The 17,488-nt window shown below is 36.1% G+C and overlaps 1 protein-coding gene across 1 annotated transcript in view; it reads left to right on the top strand.

The window, feature by feature from the left end:
* LOC148940143 (ephrin type-A receptor 5-like) overlaps positions 1–17,488 on the top strand; it is a 55,733-nt gene that overhangs the window by 26,987 nt on the left and 11,258 nt on the right. The window contains exons 3-4 of the mRNA XM_089106082.1: positions 5,850–6,022; positions 15,375–15,810. Of these exons, the coding sequence (XP_088962208.1) occupies positions 5,850–6,022; positions 15,375–15,810 (609 nt within the window). The remainder of the gene's footprint in view (positions 1–5,849; positions 6,023–15,374; positions 15,811–17,488) is intronic.

Raw genomic sequence — 17,488 nt, 5'->3', positions numbered from 1 at the left:
TGCTGATGCAAGTTCTTAGTAGTATTAGGAGGAATAGTAGTAGTGCATGGTAGTAGCAGTAGTAGTGTTAACGTAGACACGCACGCATTTTGCCGGACTTTTAGTTTAGTTTAGTGTCGGCTTTTAGTTTTCTCTCGTTTATTTAAATCTATTGTCTAAGTTCTACAAGTTATATAGTTTTGTACTGGTTGCGTTTTTCAAGCGTATTTGCGCTTTTTTTGTAACCGGTCGTTTAGCCGGAATGAATTATTATATTTTTATTTTTAATAAAAGATATTGTTGAAAGATAGGGCAAGTCTTTTAGGTACCACATCCCGTTAAAAAAAGGCCAACTACCAAAAAAGTGTTTTCAAAATCTAGGGAAAGGCCAATACCATATAATAGGGGACTGGCAAAGGATTAGTCGAAATGGAAAGAATGGTAAAGATCGGAACAGGAAGAAATGTGATGTATTTACAAATAAATAAAACGTTATCCTCAAGTAGAACTTTATTATTTTTTATTTGCTCTTAAAAAATATTGTTACCCCCTTTTTTCCGTCCAAAATAACTAATAAGAGACTTCATCAGGGATCGAACCCACGACCTATATGTAACTAGTAAAAGTTGATGCAGATAAACAATGAAAAGAAATATCAATAAAATACATTTACTACCCCATCTTTTATGTTTTTTTATCGTATGGTATTTAAAATTCGTACACGTTTTCTAATTTTTTTTTTTTTTTTTTTTTAGCACAGTTTGAATTTACCGGGTTACATGGGAAATCATAGAACAAACAGAGTGTGGAATTGGGACAAGCCTAAAATGAGACGTTAATACCAAAATCATTAACTTACTGCATAGTTAACTTGGATTGCGTTTGTTTAGGAAGTATTGAAATCCGTGTTGTCTTATGTTGCATGGGTAATGTTGACAAATATTGTGCTAAAAACACGTATAAGAGGATACATAAACCAAAATTACAGCTGGTGGGGGGGGGAGAAAATTCTAAATCTTCACGGATTTCTGGGTACTTGATACATAAACTCTCAAATAAAATTTGTGTTTAAACAGCCCCCTCTCTTTACGACAAAATCATGCAGTACGCGTTTGTAGCTAATATCCTCGGTAGACACAACATGGCAAATATCCGATTGAAAGTCATTCACATTAAAACCTGACATCCCTAAAAACGTGACATTCATACAAGTTTCTGAGGGGTTTTCCACTTTCTTAAATCATGTATACCATGTGGCATGAGTCAAGCGTGGGAGCGTGAACTGCCAGACATGTTGGAATTTTGTGGCACACGGGTCGGTCCTAGATGTACATCAGGTGGCGAAAAGCAGGTCATCCCTCGATAATTTCTAGGAGAAAAGTTGCTTTAATTTATTTATTTGACTTATTTTTGTAAGTGATCTTTTAAGATGGGACATTTTCTTGAGAGAAAAAAACCTGTCTTTTAAAGCCTGATTATTTCCCCTCAGTAGCGGATCCAGAGGGGAGGTGGTAGGAGGGGGTGCGCCCCCCCCCCAGCGTAGTCTAAAGTATTTATTTAGCGTAGTCTGTAATTTACTTAATTAACTCAGGTTTGCGTTAATTAAACTTGCTTCTAACGCAAGTTTATCGGATCAACCTATTTTGCCCCACCCCCAAAAAATTCTCTCGGATCAACCTTTTTTGCCCCACCCCTAAAAATTCTCTCGGATCAACCTATTTTGCCCCCCCTAAAAAATCCTGGATCCGCCCTTGTTTCCCCTCCCCTGATCCTAGTAGAATGAACCTTGACCTTCCCCGTCTTTGCACTTGGTATAAGATAAGATTTATTCATATTGAAATAAGCATATAATAATACACTATGCTAATCCCCACAAAGGCTGCTTGGACTGTAAATGATAATAATGGGAAAACACCAATTTTGGTTATATTTAATAACGCCTTTCAAATTGTTTAAACCAAAATTAATTACTCGTTTAAAGTTGAAACTAGTATAAAGATTATGGTCTCGTTTTTACTGTTTCTGTTCTTCTTATACAGAAAAAGGTACTTTAGTGACCACACCAATGAAGTGTAGTTAGGTTAATCCTAATGTAAAATACTAAAATATGATAAAAATATAATACTGTAGAAACAAAAGTATGGAAAATACTACAAAGAATTATGGAAAGCAGGCCGCCCAGAATGCATTGAATTAAATACCTAACCACCTCTATATATTAAATACTTCATTAAAATATACTCCGAGTGGGCACAGAAAACCGGTTTCATTACAGATTAAGAACAAAGTGTGGTCGCTATAACTTTTAAGTACCAAAAAAGAACAGAACAGAAGATGATTCGTGTGAGAAGACATGTGAGTCAATTTAAAGAAAAAAAAATAGAATACAAGAAGAAATACATGTATATTAAATTTAATAGATTAATTATTTTAATGGATATTTTAAATAAAAATAGATTCCAATCAATTCTGCACAACAAAATTAGAAACAACGGTACTTCCATGCTAGCCAGTACACACTCGAGAATTTGGATCTGCAAGATCAGGCGGTAACCGGTCTATAGCTGTCTTTATACGGAGACAATTAGCTTAGGCTCAGTGGAAATCTATGTTGTAGATATATTCTTATTAAATATTTAATATACAGAGATGATATTTTGGTTAAGTGATATTTTTTTTTGCTGATATTTTCTTAAGTTTTGGTTGATGTTTTGGTCAATATATAGAGATGATGCTAGGTTAAGTTGGGTTATGTATTTAGCATAATGCGTTCTGAGGGCCCCCTTCCATAATTCTTTGTTTTAGTTTCCGTAATTTTGTTACTAAAGTATTGTATTTTCATAATATTTTGGTATATTTCATTATGATTAATCTAACGTCACTTTTCGCGTGTGTACTGGCTAATCCGGAAGTACCAAAAAAACTTATAAGAAGACAAACAATTTTTTTTTATTTTAAACAGGTTAAAGGGGGTTTAACAACCCCTTCGAGCTGATTCAGGCATTATTCGCCATTACAAGATTGAAGTCAGACCTTACGGAGGGAGCGCAAAGTCTTTCCCCAAAGCTAGTCGTGGTAGCGACAGTACCTCTTTAAGAGTTACTTATCCTAAAGTAAAGCTAATCGGCAACACTGGTCTTTAAAACTGTCATATTTTGAATTACAGTTGGTACCCAGAAGGCTTTTTTCAGTTGACTGACGGAGATTTAAAGGGTCGATAACTTCAGTAGCATTCCCGCTATATATGAAAGTCGCTGAAACTACTGTAATTTGCAAAATTAAAAAGAACTTCTTAGCAAATTGAGCCGCAAGTCGCAAAACTCACACCGGTGTAATTTTAATCATAAAAAAAGAATTTTTTATTTTCGAACATGTATTTTTCTTGTAATTATGAAATATTTGTCGTGACTTCTCAAAGTTTTCCTCTAGCTAATTTGTTTTTTAATGATCGTTAAAATCACGGATACAGAAGCCATTTTGAAGTTGGTATTGCTATCTTTGGGACACAGCAGAAAGTCCTGAAATTAATTTTATATATTAAAGTAATTTGTTATATTTTAAAAGCTACGATTAAAAATGAAGTATAAATTTGGCTTCTAATGATTGTTCTAAGTATTAGGGTGATTTGACCTGCCTGTACTATTTATAATATGACGTCAAGCAGTTCCTGAAGTTTTTTAAGTTTAAATTATCAAGGGCAGTTAAAATACGATTTGACTGAATTTAAATATTAACTTAGAAAACCATATATATTTTAAAAAATAGGAAAAACCAAGAATTCAGTTTATAATGAAAATTACTTTTGTGTGCAGTTACGCAGTTTTTAGCTATAAGTAAAGAAAATATCCGCCAAATCTATAAAAAGAAGAAAAAAAGTGGGTTAAAAAATCGGCCTAAAATAAGCTACAAACATACAGCACCAAACATACAGCACCAAACATTTTAAGAAAATGGTGCTTTCCTTTGAAGTTGTAGGTGCCTTTGAAAATCAACAGTCTTACAAATCTAAATTAGTTTTTTTTTTATTTATTTTCACGGTTTAATTTGGCAACACTGACAAAAATACGGCGCTGCCCTAAAAACTTCAAGATTTTTAAACAACTCAAAACCGAGGAGGTGTCCACTTTCCACCACCTCGTACACACATCAAAATGCTACGTGTCGCACAGTTCCGCCACGATTGGATCAGTTTCCGCCACACTTGGTACGCCTGCCACGACTGGCGCGCGCCACCTCGTGTACGTGATCCCCCCTCCAAAAAATCTGAAAAACTCGTTAGGTCCAGGGAGATTTTTTTTTTGTTTCCTTGGTTAGTTAAAGTTGCTGTTGCTGTCATTAGGGTACAGTAGAATTAATTAATTTCAGTAATTTTCCTGAAATTAAATTCATATATTAAAGTATTCCATTGGATTTAAAAGTTATGGTTGTAAATAAAGTATAAACTTTGCATGCAAGTATAAATTCGTAAAATAAATTTGGCAAGCATAAAATGGCTAAAAAATTATAAAGTAACGCCAATCAGTCCCTTGATAATTTTTTTCGTTATTATTTAAATTTTTGGTAACTCTTGATAAAGTTTTTTCCCTTAGACGGATCTGAAAAACGGCACATTAATATATATATATATATATATATATATATATATATATATATTTATTTTTTTTATACAAACCGCACCACCTGGATTTTTAAAAGTTCAGTCCATCAAATGATCAATCACTGATATATGATGTAATAAATCATTAGTATAGGTTTAAATGGCAAAATAACCATAAAATCATTTTTTTTAAGATGTAGTTAAAAAAAGTATACTATCGACTTGATGCTGAGCCTGACTTAAAACTAAACCTATGCACTTCAGTACCTCTGCGTACCCCTTTCCCCAAAATTTTCTAAGAAGTATAGTATGAAAGTCAGCTATACTGTAAAATGAATGTATCACACAGTACTAACATGAATCGAAATTTCATTTGGCTACCGGATTTCCCGTCTCCCTTGAAGAAAACGTCACCCGTCCTGTCTCGTCGCCCGTCATGCAGGCGAATATATGGTTCCATTCTGTTTGAGATCGGAATTACGCAAGTTCATTTTTTTCTGTCTAATTTATAACGTGGATCGTACTGCTACTGGGATTACCGCAACTGTATTTGCCATTCATTCACAAAGTGACCAAGTGCGTAACCCCTTATTTCGTTCCTAAATCTGCAATCATTTCCTTGCTCAAAAATTATTGACAGGGGGGACGCAACAGGAGGGGTGACTCATATTCAATTTCGTCTCTGTAGCTAGATAAACGTATTATATTTCTATGCATGAAAATATTGGGGAGGTGATAATTAGGTTCTACCAACGCCATAGTAAACAATGGCTTTTAGATTGAGCTGTAATGCGCTCTAAGGTAGTTTTTCTACTTTCAATTTCCGAAGAGGGAAATTTAATTTTAGCGCCTTCCGTTTCTTTGTTCACTGTTGCCATTCAACAGCTTTAAATATAACTAAGCTAAGTTTTATATAATATTTTTTGATCTAATATTAAAGTAGTTTCTCTAGCATGATAGTTATACTTAAAACGAGAGGTTGTCCGTTCTCCGCCACTTGTTGTACACATGTACAACAAGCATAGCATATGTTAAATACGTAACCTAAACAAACCTATTCTATCCTTACCTAGGTACCTTTTTTTGCCCCTCAACCCCAAAAAACCTATTGATCACGGAGTGGGAAACCCCTATTTGCCTAGCGAGCCAAAGGAATCCTCTTGTTAAAGAAGTTGCTTGACTAGTTTTTGTCTTATGAGTGCGTCACAAATTTTCGAGTGTGTAGTATATACTTAACAAGTACCTCACTAAGAACCCGATGTTTCTCTTTCAGAGCCCCCCTCTGCCCCGATGAACCTGACAGTAAACTTCGTGGACCAGTCGACTGTCGTCTTGTCTTGGTCGCCACCAGCAATGCAGGGTGGACGAAAGGATACCTTCTATCGCCTTGTGTGTGATGTCTGTGGATTAGGGGTTGCATACATCCCAGTTCAAGTTGCAAGAGGGGTAAGCAACTATGCATTTTATATTTTGGGAAGCTGCATTAACGATGCTATGCGTCTGTCCAATATGCATTTTTATATTTTGGGGAGCTGCATTAACGATGCTATGCGTCTGTCCAATATACATTTTTATATTTTGGGCAGCTACATTAGCGATGCTGTGAGTCTGTCCAATATACATTTTATATTTTGGGGAGCTGCATTAACGATGCTATGCGTCTGTCCAATATGCATTTTTTTATTTTGGGGAGCTGCATTAACGATGTTATGCGTCTGTCCAGTATGCATTTTTGTATTTTGGGGAGCTGCATTAACGATGCTGTGCGTCTGTCCAATATGCATTTTTATATTTTGGGGAGCTGCATTAACGATGCTGTGCGTCTGTCCAATATGCATTTTATATTTTGGGGAGCTGCATTAACGATGCCATGCGTCTGTCCAATATGCATTTTATATTTTGGGGAGCTGCATTAACGATGCTATGAGTCTGTCCAATATGCATTTTTATATTTTGCGGAGCTGCATTAACGATGCTGTGAGTCTGTCCAATTCGAGACGAAAAAGGATGAAAATTGGTTATTAGCGATGAAAACATGCCCACCTACACCCACGCAGAGATGATTTGGTACTCTTGCATTATATGGATCTTACTAAAAAGTCAAGTTTGGTTAATGCTAGTGAAATAAAATAAAAAAGGATGAATATATAATAGTTTAGAAACAAATTTGGGCTATATATTTGCACATTAGGGGGAGGGTGGGGGGAAAAGCATAGCATATATAATAGGCAACCTAACCTAGGTACCTTCCCCCCCCCCTAAACCCCGAAAAACAACAGTTTAAATATCATATACGCAATAAAACGCTATCATTGTATTACTCTATACAATAAAATCACCCGTCAAAAACGGGTTTTTCGTGACTGGTTTCCTTATAAATACCCATATAATGCAAGACTACCGGTGATTTTATTGGGGAGGGGGGGGGGGGGGTAAAAACCGTGTAGTATAGCCGAATTGTTTGAATAAAGGAAATTGTGGTGATAATTTTATAATTCTTGGGAGTCATACGGATGGGGAACCAAGAATGGGTACTTTCCTTTGCAAAATAAATAAATAAAGAGAGGGAGAAAGAGAGGGAGAGAGGAGGAGGTGAAGCTCATTGACATCAAATACATTTTTATAAGAAAAAAGAAAGCAAATGCCTAAAAGGCGAGTGGAATAAGATAATGTCGTAAACGTAACAAGTAAATTATTTTTAGTTCGCAAATAAATTATATATATACAAGTCAATAAATAAACAAGTCAATTGTTTTAGATCGCAGGTAACTTGTTCTTATAGTTTTTTGTACCGTTCTATCAGGCACCTACGCGCGATTGTTTTAGATGGGGGGGGGGGTTTAACAGAAAAAGTAAAACTATCTTATAATCCGAGTAAGAAGTACCCAGAAATTCAGAAAATTTAGGGTTTACGTGCCTGGGGCTGAGCCCCCTCCCTCTTCCTAGGTCTCTGAGTTCTGTGTATTCAGCGTCAAAATTCTTAGGATAACAAACGTGACTTCGGAAGACAGTATTTTTAATGCTGAAACTTTTATAAGCATAAATAGCCTTTGCTATTCCTTCAATTCGCATTTCCCAAATATAGGTTACATTTTCTTTCTGCTAGGCCGAATCCGTATTTTTAGTTTCACAACTAGCAAATGTGTTGATCGAAGATTCTTTGTGGATGCAATTTCTTAGTCGTAAATCGTATAAAAAGTATTGTTTAGATAGGACCTTTGATGCTTCGTTGATTAATAGTGAAAACCATGCATGTGCGTCAAAGGGTGGTCCGATTAAGAAAAACCTTTATGTCACGTGCCACACGTGCTTGTAGTGTGCCATACGTGATATGGTGCGCCATCCGTGACGCAACAAGCGGCACTCCGAGGTGTACACCCTTTTACGGAAAGTATCTGTCCCTTCAAAGTGTGTTACATTCAATTAGCTTAGGAAAGTTAAAAAAAAAAAAAAAAAAAAAAAAAAAAAGCGAAACTGAACGTGGCTATCAGGTAATTCAAAAGCCGACATGCTTCTTGACCTTTTATTTTAGAGTACAGCGGAAACCTGAAGATGTTTCTTTTCGGAGAAAAAACACCGTTTTCTTTGGTAGTTCTTGTCACAGCAGACCAAGTTTTAAAGCAACATACTTATTCCAAAGCCAGCTACACAAAACACACTAAAATAAGATAGAGAACACAAAAACGTACTCATATTTGCAAAAAAAGGAGAAGGGGAGGAGCAACGGAAACAGGTGCGTGCGGAATTTCAGGGAGGGGCCTATTCTTGATAATATTTGTTTTACGACTCGAATGCGAAGTATTCAGAAACTCGAGGAAATTTAGGATTCCCCGGTGTCCGGGCCCCGAATCCTCCACCCTGAATACATCCCTAAGTGGAAAGATCAGGGGTCAGCCAAGTCCCTAGGGTAGTGGCAGTACATGGCCGAGTTCCTCTAAAAAAATATACATATATACTTTAAAAAAGAAAGGAAAGGAAGGAATGCTTGTCTTGGAGCAATTTACTGGCTTCTTGGATTCTTATCTTGACTCTAATAAGATTACGAAGCTTATAAAAGGAGTGTTGGTTGAAAATGTAGCCTAGAGCTTTGAACAATGTTTGGCATTTGGATGGAACACGACAAAAAGTCAAGCTTAAGGACAGGCCGGCAATTAAAATATGGAACTGGAACTCTGGAACTCTGTAACTCTGGAACTGGAACTCTGTAACAACTGGGGTCATTAGTATGATCTTAAATAAATATGGGGAGTTGGTATAGAAAGAAGATGACTTGAATAAAAAAAACGACAAGTGACATAATGTACACTTCCAAGAATTATTTAGATAATTAAATGTAGTATGAATTAGAATTTTAATTATATTAGTAATTTCTCAACCAAAAGCTCATAGACTTATAGCCCCATGCTAAGTTTGTTGGATTACAAATCCAACAAAATTATTGTGTTTTTCTTCCTTCTATTTTTTATCTTTCTTTTTTTATCCTAAGGCCACGGCGACGGCCCCAACTGTCCTTTCCAAGGCCGTTGGGGGCAGGCTGGAAAGCAGGTTTTCACCGAACGTGGTTGGAAGAGGCCATAAGTAAGGCTGAAATGAAATCGGAACTTCATTGGTAAGGGTTAAAGAGTGAAGCTTTGAATAGATCAGGGTGGAAGAGGGGTGTGCGCAGCTGCATTAGCCTCAGGTGGTTTGTAGTAATAATAATCAGTGGCTTTAATTCACGAAAATTTAGGGGAGGGGGGCAAAATAATTTTTTTATTATCTAGGGTGGAAGCAAAGTTGTCGTTTTTAATTTTTTACAATGAAAATACAAAGAAAAGGCATTTTCAATGACAAATCCTAGAAAATGTTGGTACTTGTGCATTATAACTAACCCAGCGGTATGCACGAAAGAAGTCAAGTTTGTTTAATGCTAATGAAATAAAATAGGATAAATTCATAATAGTTTAGAAACAAATATGGGCTATATATGTGCATATTAGGGGGGGGGGGGGTAAGCAGAGCATATATTAAATACATAACTTAGCATAGGTACCTTCCTCCCCCCTAAACCCAAAAAAAAATCGTTTATATAATCGTAAACTCAATGATAACCACGCTTCGCCATCAATTTATCTAGCAAATACCCGTTTGTCTGCTTTCGTGTCTGGTTTCCTTGCACAGTCTATAGCACAGGTTTAGTTATAATGCACAAGTACCAGAATGTATTGCACAAAATCTATGTGGAGCGAAAATATAGGGGTCAAAGGCCCCACCCCTGCATCCCCCCAATTACCACCACTTGCAGTAATCACAACCTTGCTTACGTTTATCTATTTTATGGGTATTGTTTGGGTTTTTACTGTTGTTCATTGATGATCAGCAATTCCAGAAGGATGCAACATCATTCAAGTGCACCGTTTGCTGTAGAACAGGCAAAACGAGAGTTTACTTAAAAAAAATCTTGCGGCTAAAAACAGTCCGTTCTTTAAACTGGCGCGAAATTTCACACAGGAGTATCATTGAGGTTAAATGTAGCTTTTAATTCTTTTCACGGCTTAAATTTTGGAAAAATAAGGGGGATTGAATTTCGCCAACTATTTATATAATTAGTAATTGAACTAGTTATGCCACTTTTAATAATTTTGACATGTTTTCCCATAATAAAATCAATATTTAGGAAAATAATTATATAGAACAGATCATCGTATAAGACAATATTTTCTCGTGGGGGGGGGGATGGCTCAAAATTGGGAAAATTCTGTCGCATCTTGACTATCACCCTCCAATTTAATTTTTGTCCTTAGGAAAATGTCTGTTTTACATTAATACTACACGTAAGTAAAACACACTCTTGGGGGGGGGGGAGGGTGCAATTTCAACCCCCTGAATAAGTTAGTTCTGAGCTGGGGGTGCTTGGTGTCGATACAGAAGTATGGATAGTTTCAGGTACTTAATCGAAGTATCCGTATCTTCAAAAAGTTTGGGTATTTTCGATACCCAGCTATTTATGTTATATTTAGCCAATTTGTTGATTTATGATGCGAAATAAAGGCATTTTTACGTATTTAGAATTAGAAAACTTGCGAAGCTGAAAAACTTAGAAAACTGACATTTGGTAAGTTTCTCATTGTCACAACTCACATCTGCAGTTGTGAACTCACAACTCAATTCTTATGAAATTCGCATTTGGATCAAGAAGTGTACAAGAAGGCCTTCGGGACTGCTTCTATTCGAGATCCTGAGTTTTCATGTATTTGTGGGTACTTTTTATGAAAATTGTTTAAAAAAATAGTTGTTATTATTGCTCCCCCTCCTAAACCTTTTTTTATTATTTCTCCCCTTCCACCCGCCCGAAAAAAAATTCTTAGGATCTGTTAGATTTGGAAATCTGCAATATTTCTCGATTATAACTTCTAGCTTAATATTGTTCTGCAAAATACATGTATCGATTCCAAAATATTGATACTTTTTGGCAGTGTCGAATCGAGTATCCATGCCCGATACTTTCCAAGTATCACTCACCCTACATTCGCTCATCCATCACTTCTTATTGCCACTTTTGTCTCGTGTCTTCTAATTGCAAGTCTTGGCTTTGAATAAAAACCTTTCTCTAGAGAGGTCAAATTTGTTTCTTTAGACTGAAGATAATTAATAAAAATGTCGTTAACGGTAATGGGGTGACTTGTTCCAATGTCACGACATTTTGGTTTTAAATGTTCTTTCCTGTCAGAACGGAGGCGGGTCTTCATGGTTTATGAAATGTGAGAAACATTTCTTCTATTTGGGCGGGCTTAGGGACAAAGGTGCCCTACAAATTTTGAATTCTTGTGGGTTTCTCTGTTCATTTTTGTGTTATGAAATACGCTTAGGTACATCAATCACGTCCCTTTTTTCCTTTGGAAATTCCCGTATAAATACCCGGATAAATGGGCCTTTTTTTATGCATTCTCTGTCGAAGATTTCTAGTTGGCAGTTGAAAGTTAAGGTGTCGTGAAGATAGCAATGTTGAAAATCAGTTCACATGAGGCTTGCCATAAGAATTATCCTGGATAGAGACATAAACAAACCTTCCTTAGTAAATTTATTTGGAAAACATGTAAAATTTGCAGCAATCTGGGTATTTAAGACTGGAACGCATTTTATGATACATGCGCTCTATTGCACTCCTTGATAATTCCTTTGGCCTTTCCCGAGGGGAGGGGAGGGTGCGAATGTAGGAAGTGTCTAGGGGACCAATAATAAGAAAATTGCGGAGGGGTGGGGAAGGTTGAAAATAAAAACGCAAGTTTTAGTTGATATTGTGAGTAAGAAGTGCCGAAAAATTCAAGAAATTTAGGATTTTCTGGGTGGAGCCAGGTTTTGACCCCATCTGCCTACGCCCCTCTTTCCTGGTTTAGGTTTTTGCATCGCCTTTACCAGTTTCAGGACGAAATAAAACATTTGCTTTATTAAATTATAGACTCTAATGATCTATTAATAATGAACATTTTAATTCACAAAGTGTGAAAAAGTGCAGTCAAATGTACACCCCAAAGGGCTTCCAATGGGTTTCAAAAGTGGAGTCGGTTGTACACCCCAATGGGCGTCCTCCTCTGCCAGTTGGTGTAGATCTCAGATCCTTGCTTGTTTTACGATTGACACACGTGCTCTGCGCCTGTTCATGTGATGCTTTGTGTACTTTGTGACACGAGTGGCACACTTCAACCACGTGTGGCGCGTCCCATTTGCTGTACACGATTTTAAGTCAGTAACTCCATAGCTCAGCCCCTGAATATTTACAAAGTGGTGCCTAATTTGTGCTCGTCAAATGTCAGCGGGATTAACTTCATTTTCGACCAAGTAAATAACCTCAAAGAACTTGTATCTCCAAATCTTAGCAACATGTCTCCTTTTTTTCGCTATGTTGGTCTGTAATAAAATATGAATTAAGTTTGTTACGTTAAAAAGGTCAGTTTAATCAACGTTAGTGGAAATGTTCTTCCTTTCTGTAATTAAGAAAAGGAACCGATAAAAAGTCAGGCTTTGGAATTTGTTTTTATTTCTTTCAAACATTTAAAGACACCATTGATAAAACAAAAATTATGTTAAATGATAATTTAGGCTTATTCATAATTTTTAACTGTTGTAACCTCGACTGTTTTAGCTTTATTTTAGATCATTTTAGATGGGGTATCTCTACATAATTTTACATCTGCTATACACGCTTATTTTCCTTACAATGGCAGAGACATACGCAGGGGGAGGGGGCTTGGGGCCTGGCCTTTCCCCGAAAGTCATTGAGAAAGAACTGTCTCCGTGAAAAACTCGAGAAAACAATTTTTTTGGTAAGGTTTTCAATAAGTTTAATACGCCCTCTGGCAAGGGCGGATCCAGGATTTTTTTCGGGGGGGGGTTACTAATTTTTGACTTTTTCGGGGGGGGGCTACTAATTTTTGACTCAGTTTTCGACTAATTTTACTGATTTTTACCTAGGTTTTACTAATTCTCGACTTATTTTCGACTCGGTCAAAAACTTTGGGGGGGGGGGGGTTCAAACTGGGTACCCCCCCCCCTGATACTGGCCTTGCCCTCTGGTTTAGGATGACACGTACATCGCTAGAAACTTGTATGCTAAAATAAAGCCAAATTGTTGAGCTATGCAGTGTAATTTATACAGACTTCATTTACTATGTAAGTCCTTGATAAAAGAACATTTTCTGCAACCAATTCAACTCCTGTGTCAAAAGCCTCTTGGCCAAGGCCGTATCCAGGGGGGGGGGGGGGTAGGGGTTTTGGACCACATAAACCCCTTTTTATGTAACCCCTCCCCATCCCCCCCTAAATAAATCCTGGATACGGCCCTGCTCTAGGCTATGATAAAATGAAACCAAATTGCTGAGCTAAGCAGTGAGGTTAATACAAATGTTATTTATTTATTTAAATCTTTCAGAAAGAGGTGCTTCTGTGAAAAATCTTTTTCTTGTAAACGTTTGAAAACCTGAGATACGCCTTCTAGTTTCTGACAATACGTGGTTTTGCGGAAATCCATTTTCATGTGCCTCAAGAGTTTCATTATTTCCTTTTCTCTCCTTGGAGGTCTGGAAAACATTTATCCAAGGTTTCTGGAAATGTGTTCCAGATACGCTCCTAATAATTTACTATTGATGAGTGTTCAACCGTTGGGTATTGGCATTGAATGATTTCGGCAAATATTCAAATAATGTTTTAGATGTCAACTCGAAGTGTGTCCAAATTCATAATTGATGAGCGCTTCATTCTCAATAATATCAGCGTTATTGATCAGATTTTTTCAGCCATATGTCAACTTGTTTCATTTATTTATTCAATATCTCCTTCAATCTATTCCATACACGATTTTCATTTGTTTAAAGGACTGGCAATTGATTTGAGTTGCTTACGGAACATAGATGCAAAATAGTAACTTGAGGAAAGGACTGTACATGCACTTACGGCAGGGGTTGGGGGATTTGGTCCGGGCCATTAATTCTAAAGATATTTTTCTCCACTCTCTCACTACTACTACTGCTAACAATGCCGTACCCAGGATTTTTTTGGATGTGGTTTTACTAAAAAAAATAAAATTTGGGGGGGAGGGGGTTTACACAAAAAACCTCAAAAACCGCGTACAAAATTTTTCATGTTCATTTTTGTTACGTTTTTACGAGTCAGACAATTTTTTTTTTTGGGGGGGGGGGTCAAACTCCCTAACCCCTCCCCCCCCCGCTGGATACGGCCTTGACTACTAACAACATACTATAGCATCAAGCCGCGTGAGGTGACAAACTCCTCCACTTGATTTTATTCAAAGCTTCACTCTTTACCCTATCCCAAGAAATTTCAGATTTCTTTAAATCTCTCCTTGCGACCTCTTCCCACCTCCCTTTGGGGACGACTTGCTTTTCGTGCGGCGCAATCCCCCGAAGCGCACTTCAGAATTCTCACTCCGAAGCGCAATCCCTAAAAAAAATAAGAACAAGTAAAAAATAAATCCGTTCTCAATGTTGTATGCTTTTACTAATGAAAAACATTAATTTTGGGGAGCAAATTCATGACACTGCAATTAAGGGTCTTATCGATCACACACCCTACCAACCTGAGCTAGCGCGGCTTGGGTAGCTTGTTTTACACTTTTCGTGTATTTATAAATAAAAATAAACAGTTTCTCTAATTTTTTCTTTCTTCAGTTTACGGACATTGTGAGTTATTATATAGGGCAGTGGTTCTCAAACTTATTTAGACACTGTACCCCTTTTTACCCACAAAATATTTTAGGTAAAAGCAGGGGTGAATCTCCCAAGGCCATACCCAGGATTTTTTTCGGGGGATGGGGTGTCACTCAGATTTTTTTTCGGGGGGGGGGGTTACACAAAAAAGCTCAAAGAATTTATACAAAATTTGTTTATATTCATCTCTGTTACGTTTTTACGAGTCAAACACATTTCGCGAGGGGGTGGCTCAAACCCCCTAGCCTCCCCCTGGATACGGCCTTGGAATATCCAGTATTTTTATTGGGGGAGGAAGCAAGAGAGGTTGATACTCGGATAGTCAAGGGGCATGGGCTGTATAACATTTTTTCTCCAAATAATTGGAGGCGGGGTCGACTCCACTGGTACTAAGTAAACTATATCTAAAACATAAATAAAATTGCAAGTCCTAGAGCTTAAGGGTTGTTTTATTTTTTTTTGTTGGCTGGCCGCGTACCCCTTGAAAATTTTTGTGTACCCCCAAGGGGTACGCGTACCACAGTTTGGTACATAAATCACTTTTCCTAGATGAGTTAATTTGGTAAGCAATTTGTAAAATAGTAGCTTTGTTCCAGGAGACTTTCAACGACACCAAAGTAACCATCAGTGGACTAAACCCAGTTACGACATACCGATTTCGAGTAATTGCAGAAAATGGTGTTTCCGGTCAAATAACAGAAGCTGAACGTCAATATGTCGAAATAACTGTGACAACAGAGGCATCCGTTCCTTCATCCGTCTCGAACGTTAAAGTGTCCCAATCCCGTCCAACAGAACTTGTCCTCAAGTGGGACGCTCCTGATGATGCCTATGAGGTGGATATGTATGAAGTGAGGTTTTTTGTGAGAGGTATGGAAAGTAATGCCTCAAGCTTGTTGACGAAGAAGGAAGAGTCGACTTTTACAGCGTTGAAGCCGAGAACGGATTATGGGTTTCAAGTTCGAGCAAAAACGACTCATGGTTGGGGTGATTTTAGCCCTCCAGTCTTTAAGATGACAGGACAAGTATTAGGTAAGTCGATTTTTTGAAGATCAGTAGAATTTCTGAATAGCAGCTTAAAAGCCCTATAGCGCATGTCAGATACTTAAAAGTATCTGGCGCCGCGCGTTTAAGGGGCGGAGTTTAACCCTGACCGAGTTTTGCTGAGTAATATGTGTTGTGTTCCGTCTTGTTTTTCTTAGAGTAGATTTCAGGAACGATATTTAAAATTCAGAAAAAGTTATACTATTATGCTAAGGTTTTAGCAAACTGAACTATTTGAAATCGAATGAACTAACATCCTCTTTACTTGAATGAAACTTGCAGTATGCAAACGCTGAAATTTGGACTGTATTGACATATCTCAAGTGACTGTCATCAGTCAACATGGGTTACCAGTTGAAAAAGCAGGAGTACCGATCCATGAAAATATAGGAGGGGGGAATTTTCGATTTTTTTATTATGAAAATATAAAAAAAGGTGATTTTCAAAATCTATTGTTGGTATCTTTTTTTCCTTAATGAAAATACAAAAAAGAGGTTTTTTTTTCCATGAACAGTAATTTAAAGCTTGAATTTCTTGTAACGAGAATTCTACATTTAATTTACTTTGAGTTTTTACTTTGTATTTACCAGCCACGTTCGTGGTAATTTATTTTCGGGGGAATATATATATATATATATATATATATATATATATATATATATATATATATATATATATATATATATATATATATATATATATATATATATATATATATATATATATATATATATATATATATATATATATATATATATATATATCTATATATCTATATATATATCTATATATCTATATATCTATATATCTATATATCTATATATACTATATATATATACATATATATATATATATATATATATATATATATATATATATATATATATATATATATATATATATATATATATATATATATATATATATATATATATATATATATATATATGTATATATATAATATATATTATTATAAATTTAATTATGTATTTTTATAGTTATATTTTAACTTTTTTTGGTACTGTTGTATTAGTTGGAACCCACGCGATATATTGTATAGGGAAGTTGCTCAAGAAACTAGTCAAACGGGTTTCTTTCAATAGAGAATTGGAGTGCAAACCGTGGTTTGTCATTGTGTTTACAATGTTTAAACTTTTTGTTTTTGGGGTTTAGGGGCAAAAAAAGGTACCTAGGTTAGGTTAGGTTACGTCTTTAATATATACTATGTTACCCCCCCCCTAATGTGCAAATATATAGCCCAAATTTGGTTTTAAACTATTATATTTTCATCCTATTTTGTTTTATTTCATTAACATTAACGAAACTTGACTTCGCGCGTGGGTTCCAGCTAATACAACAGTATACCCCTTTTTATATTGTTTTATACTTTAATTACATAATTTCTTTATTATATATTTAATTATAAATCCTTTTTATAACAAAAAACCAACAAAGAGAAAAATCTCAATGAAAAAAAAACAAACAAACAACAAACTAGACTGCGGCCAGTGGAGAGAAAAGAAACGACAAATGCAAAACAACGCGGATATTACGCCTGTATCTAAAAGGATTATTTCGCAACAGAATAATTAAAGTAATTTCCAGTTTTTTTTATTTTTCCTCAGTTACTCTGGTGTTCTCACTGAAGTAACTCTATAATAGCATC

The sequence above is a fragment of the Artemia sp. Qi Xiang Cuo genome, chromosome 20 (genome assembly GCF_049724085.1).
Source record: "Artemia sp. Qi Xiang Cuo chromosome 20, ASM4972408v1, whole genome shotgun sequence".
Taxonomy (NCBI): Eukaryota; Metazoa; Arthropoda; class Branchiopoda; order Anostraca; family Artemiidae; genus Artemia; species Artemia sp. Qi Xiang Cuo.
This window is presented reverse-complemented; position numbering and strand designations above follow the sequence as displayed.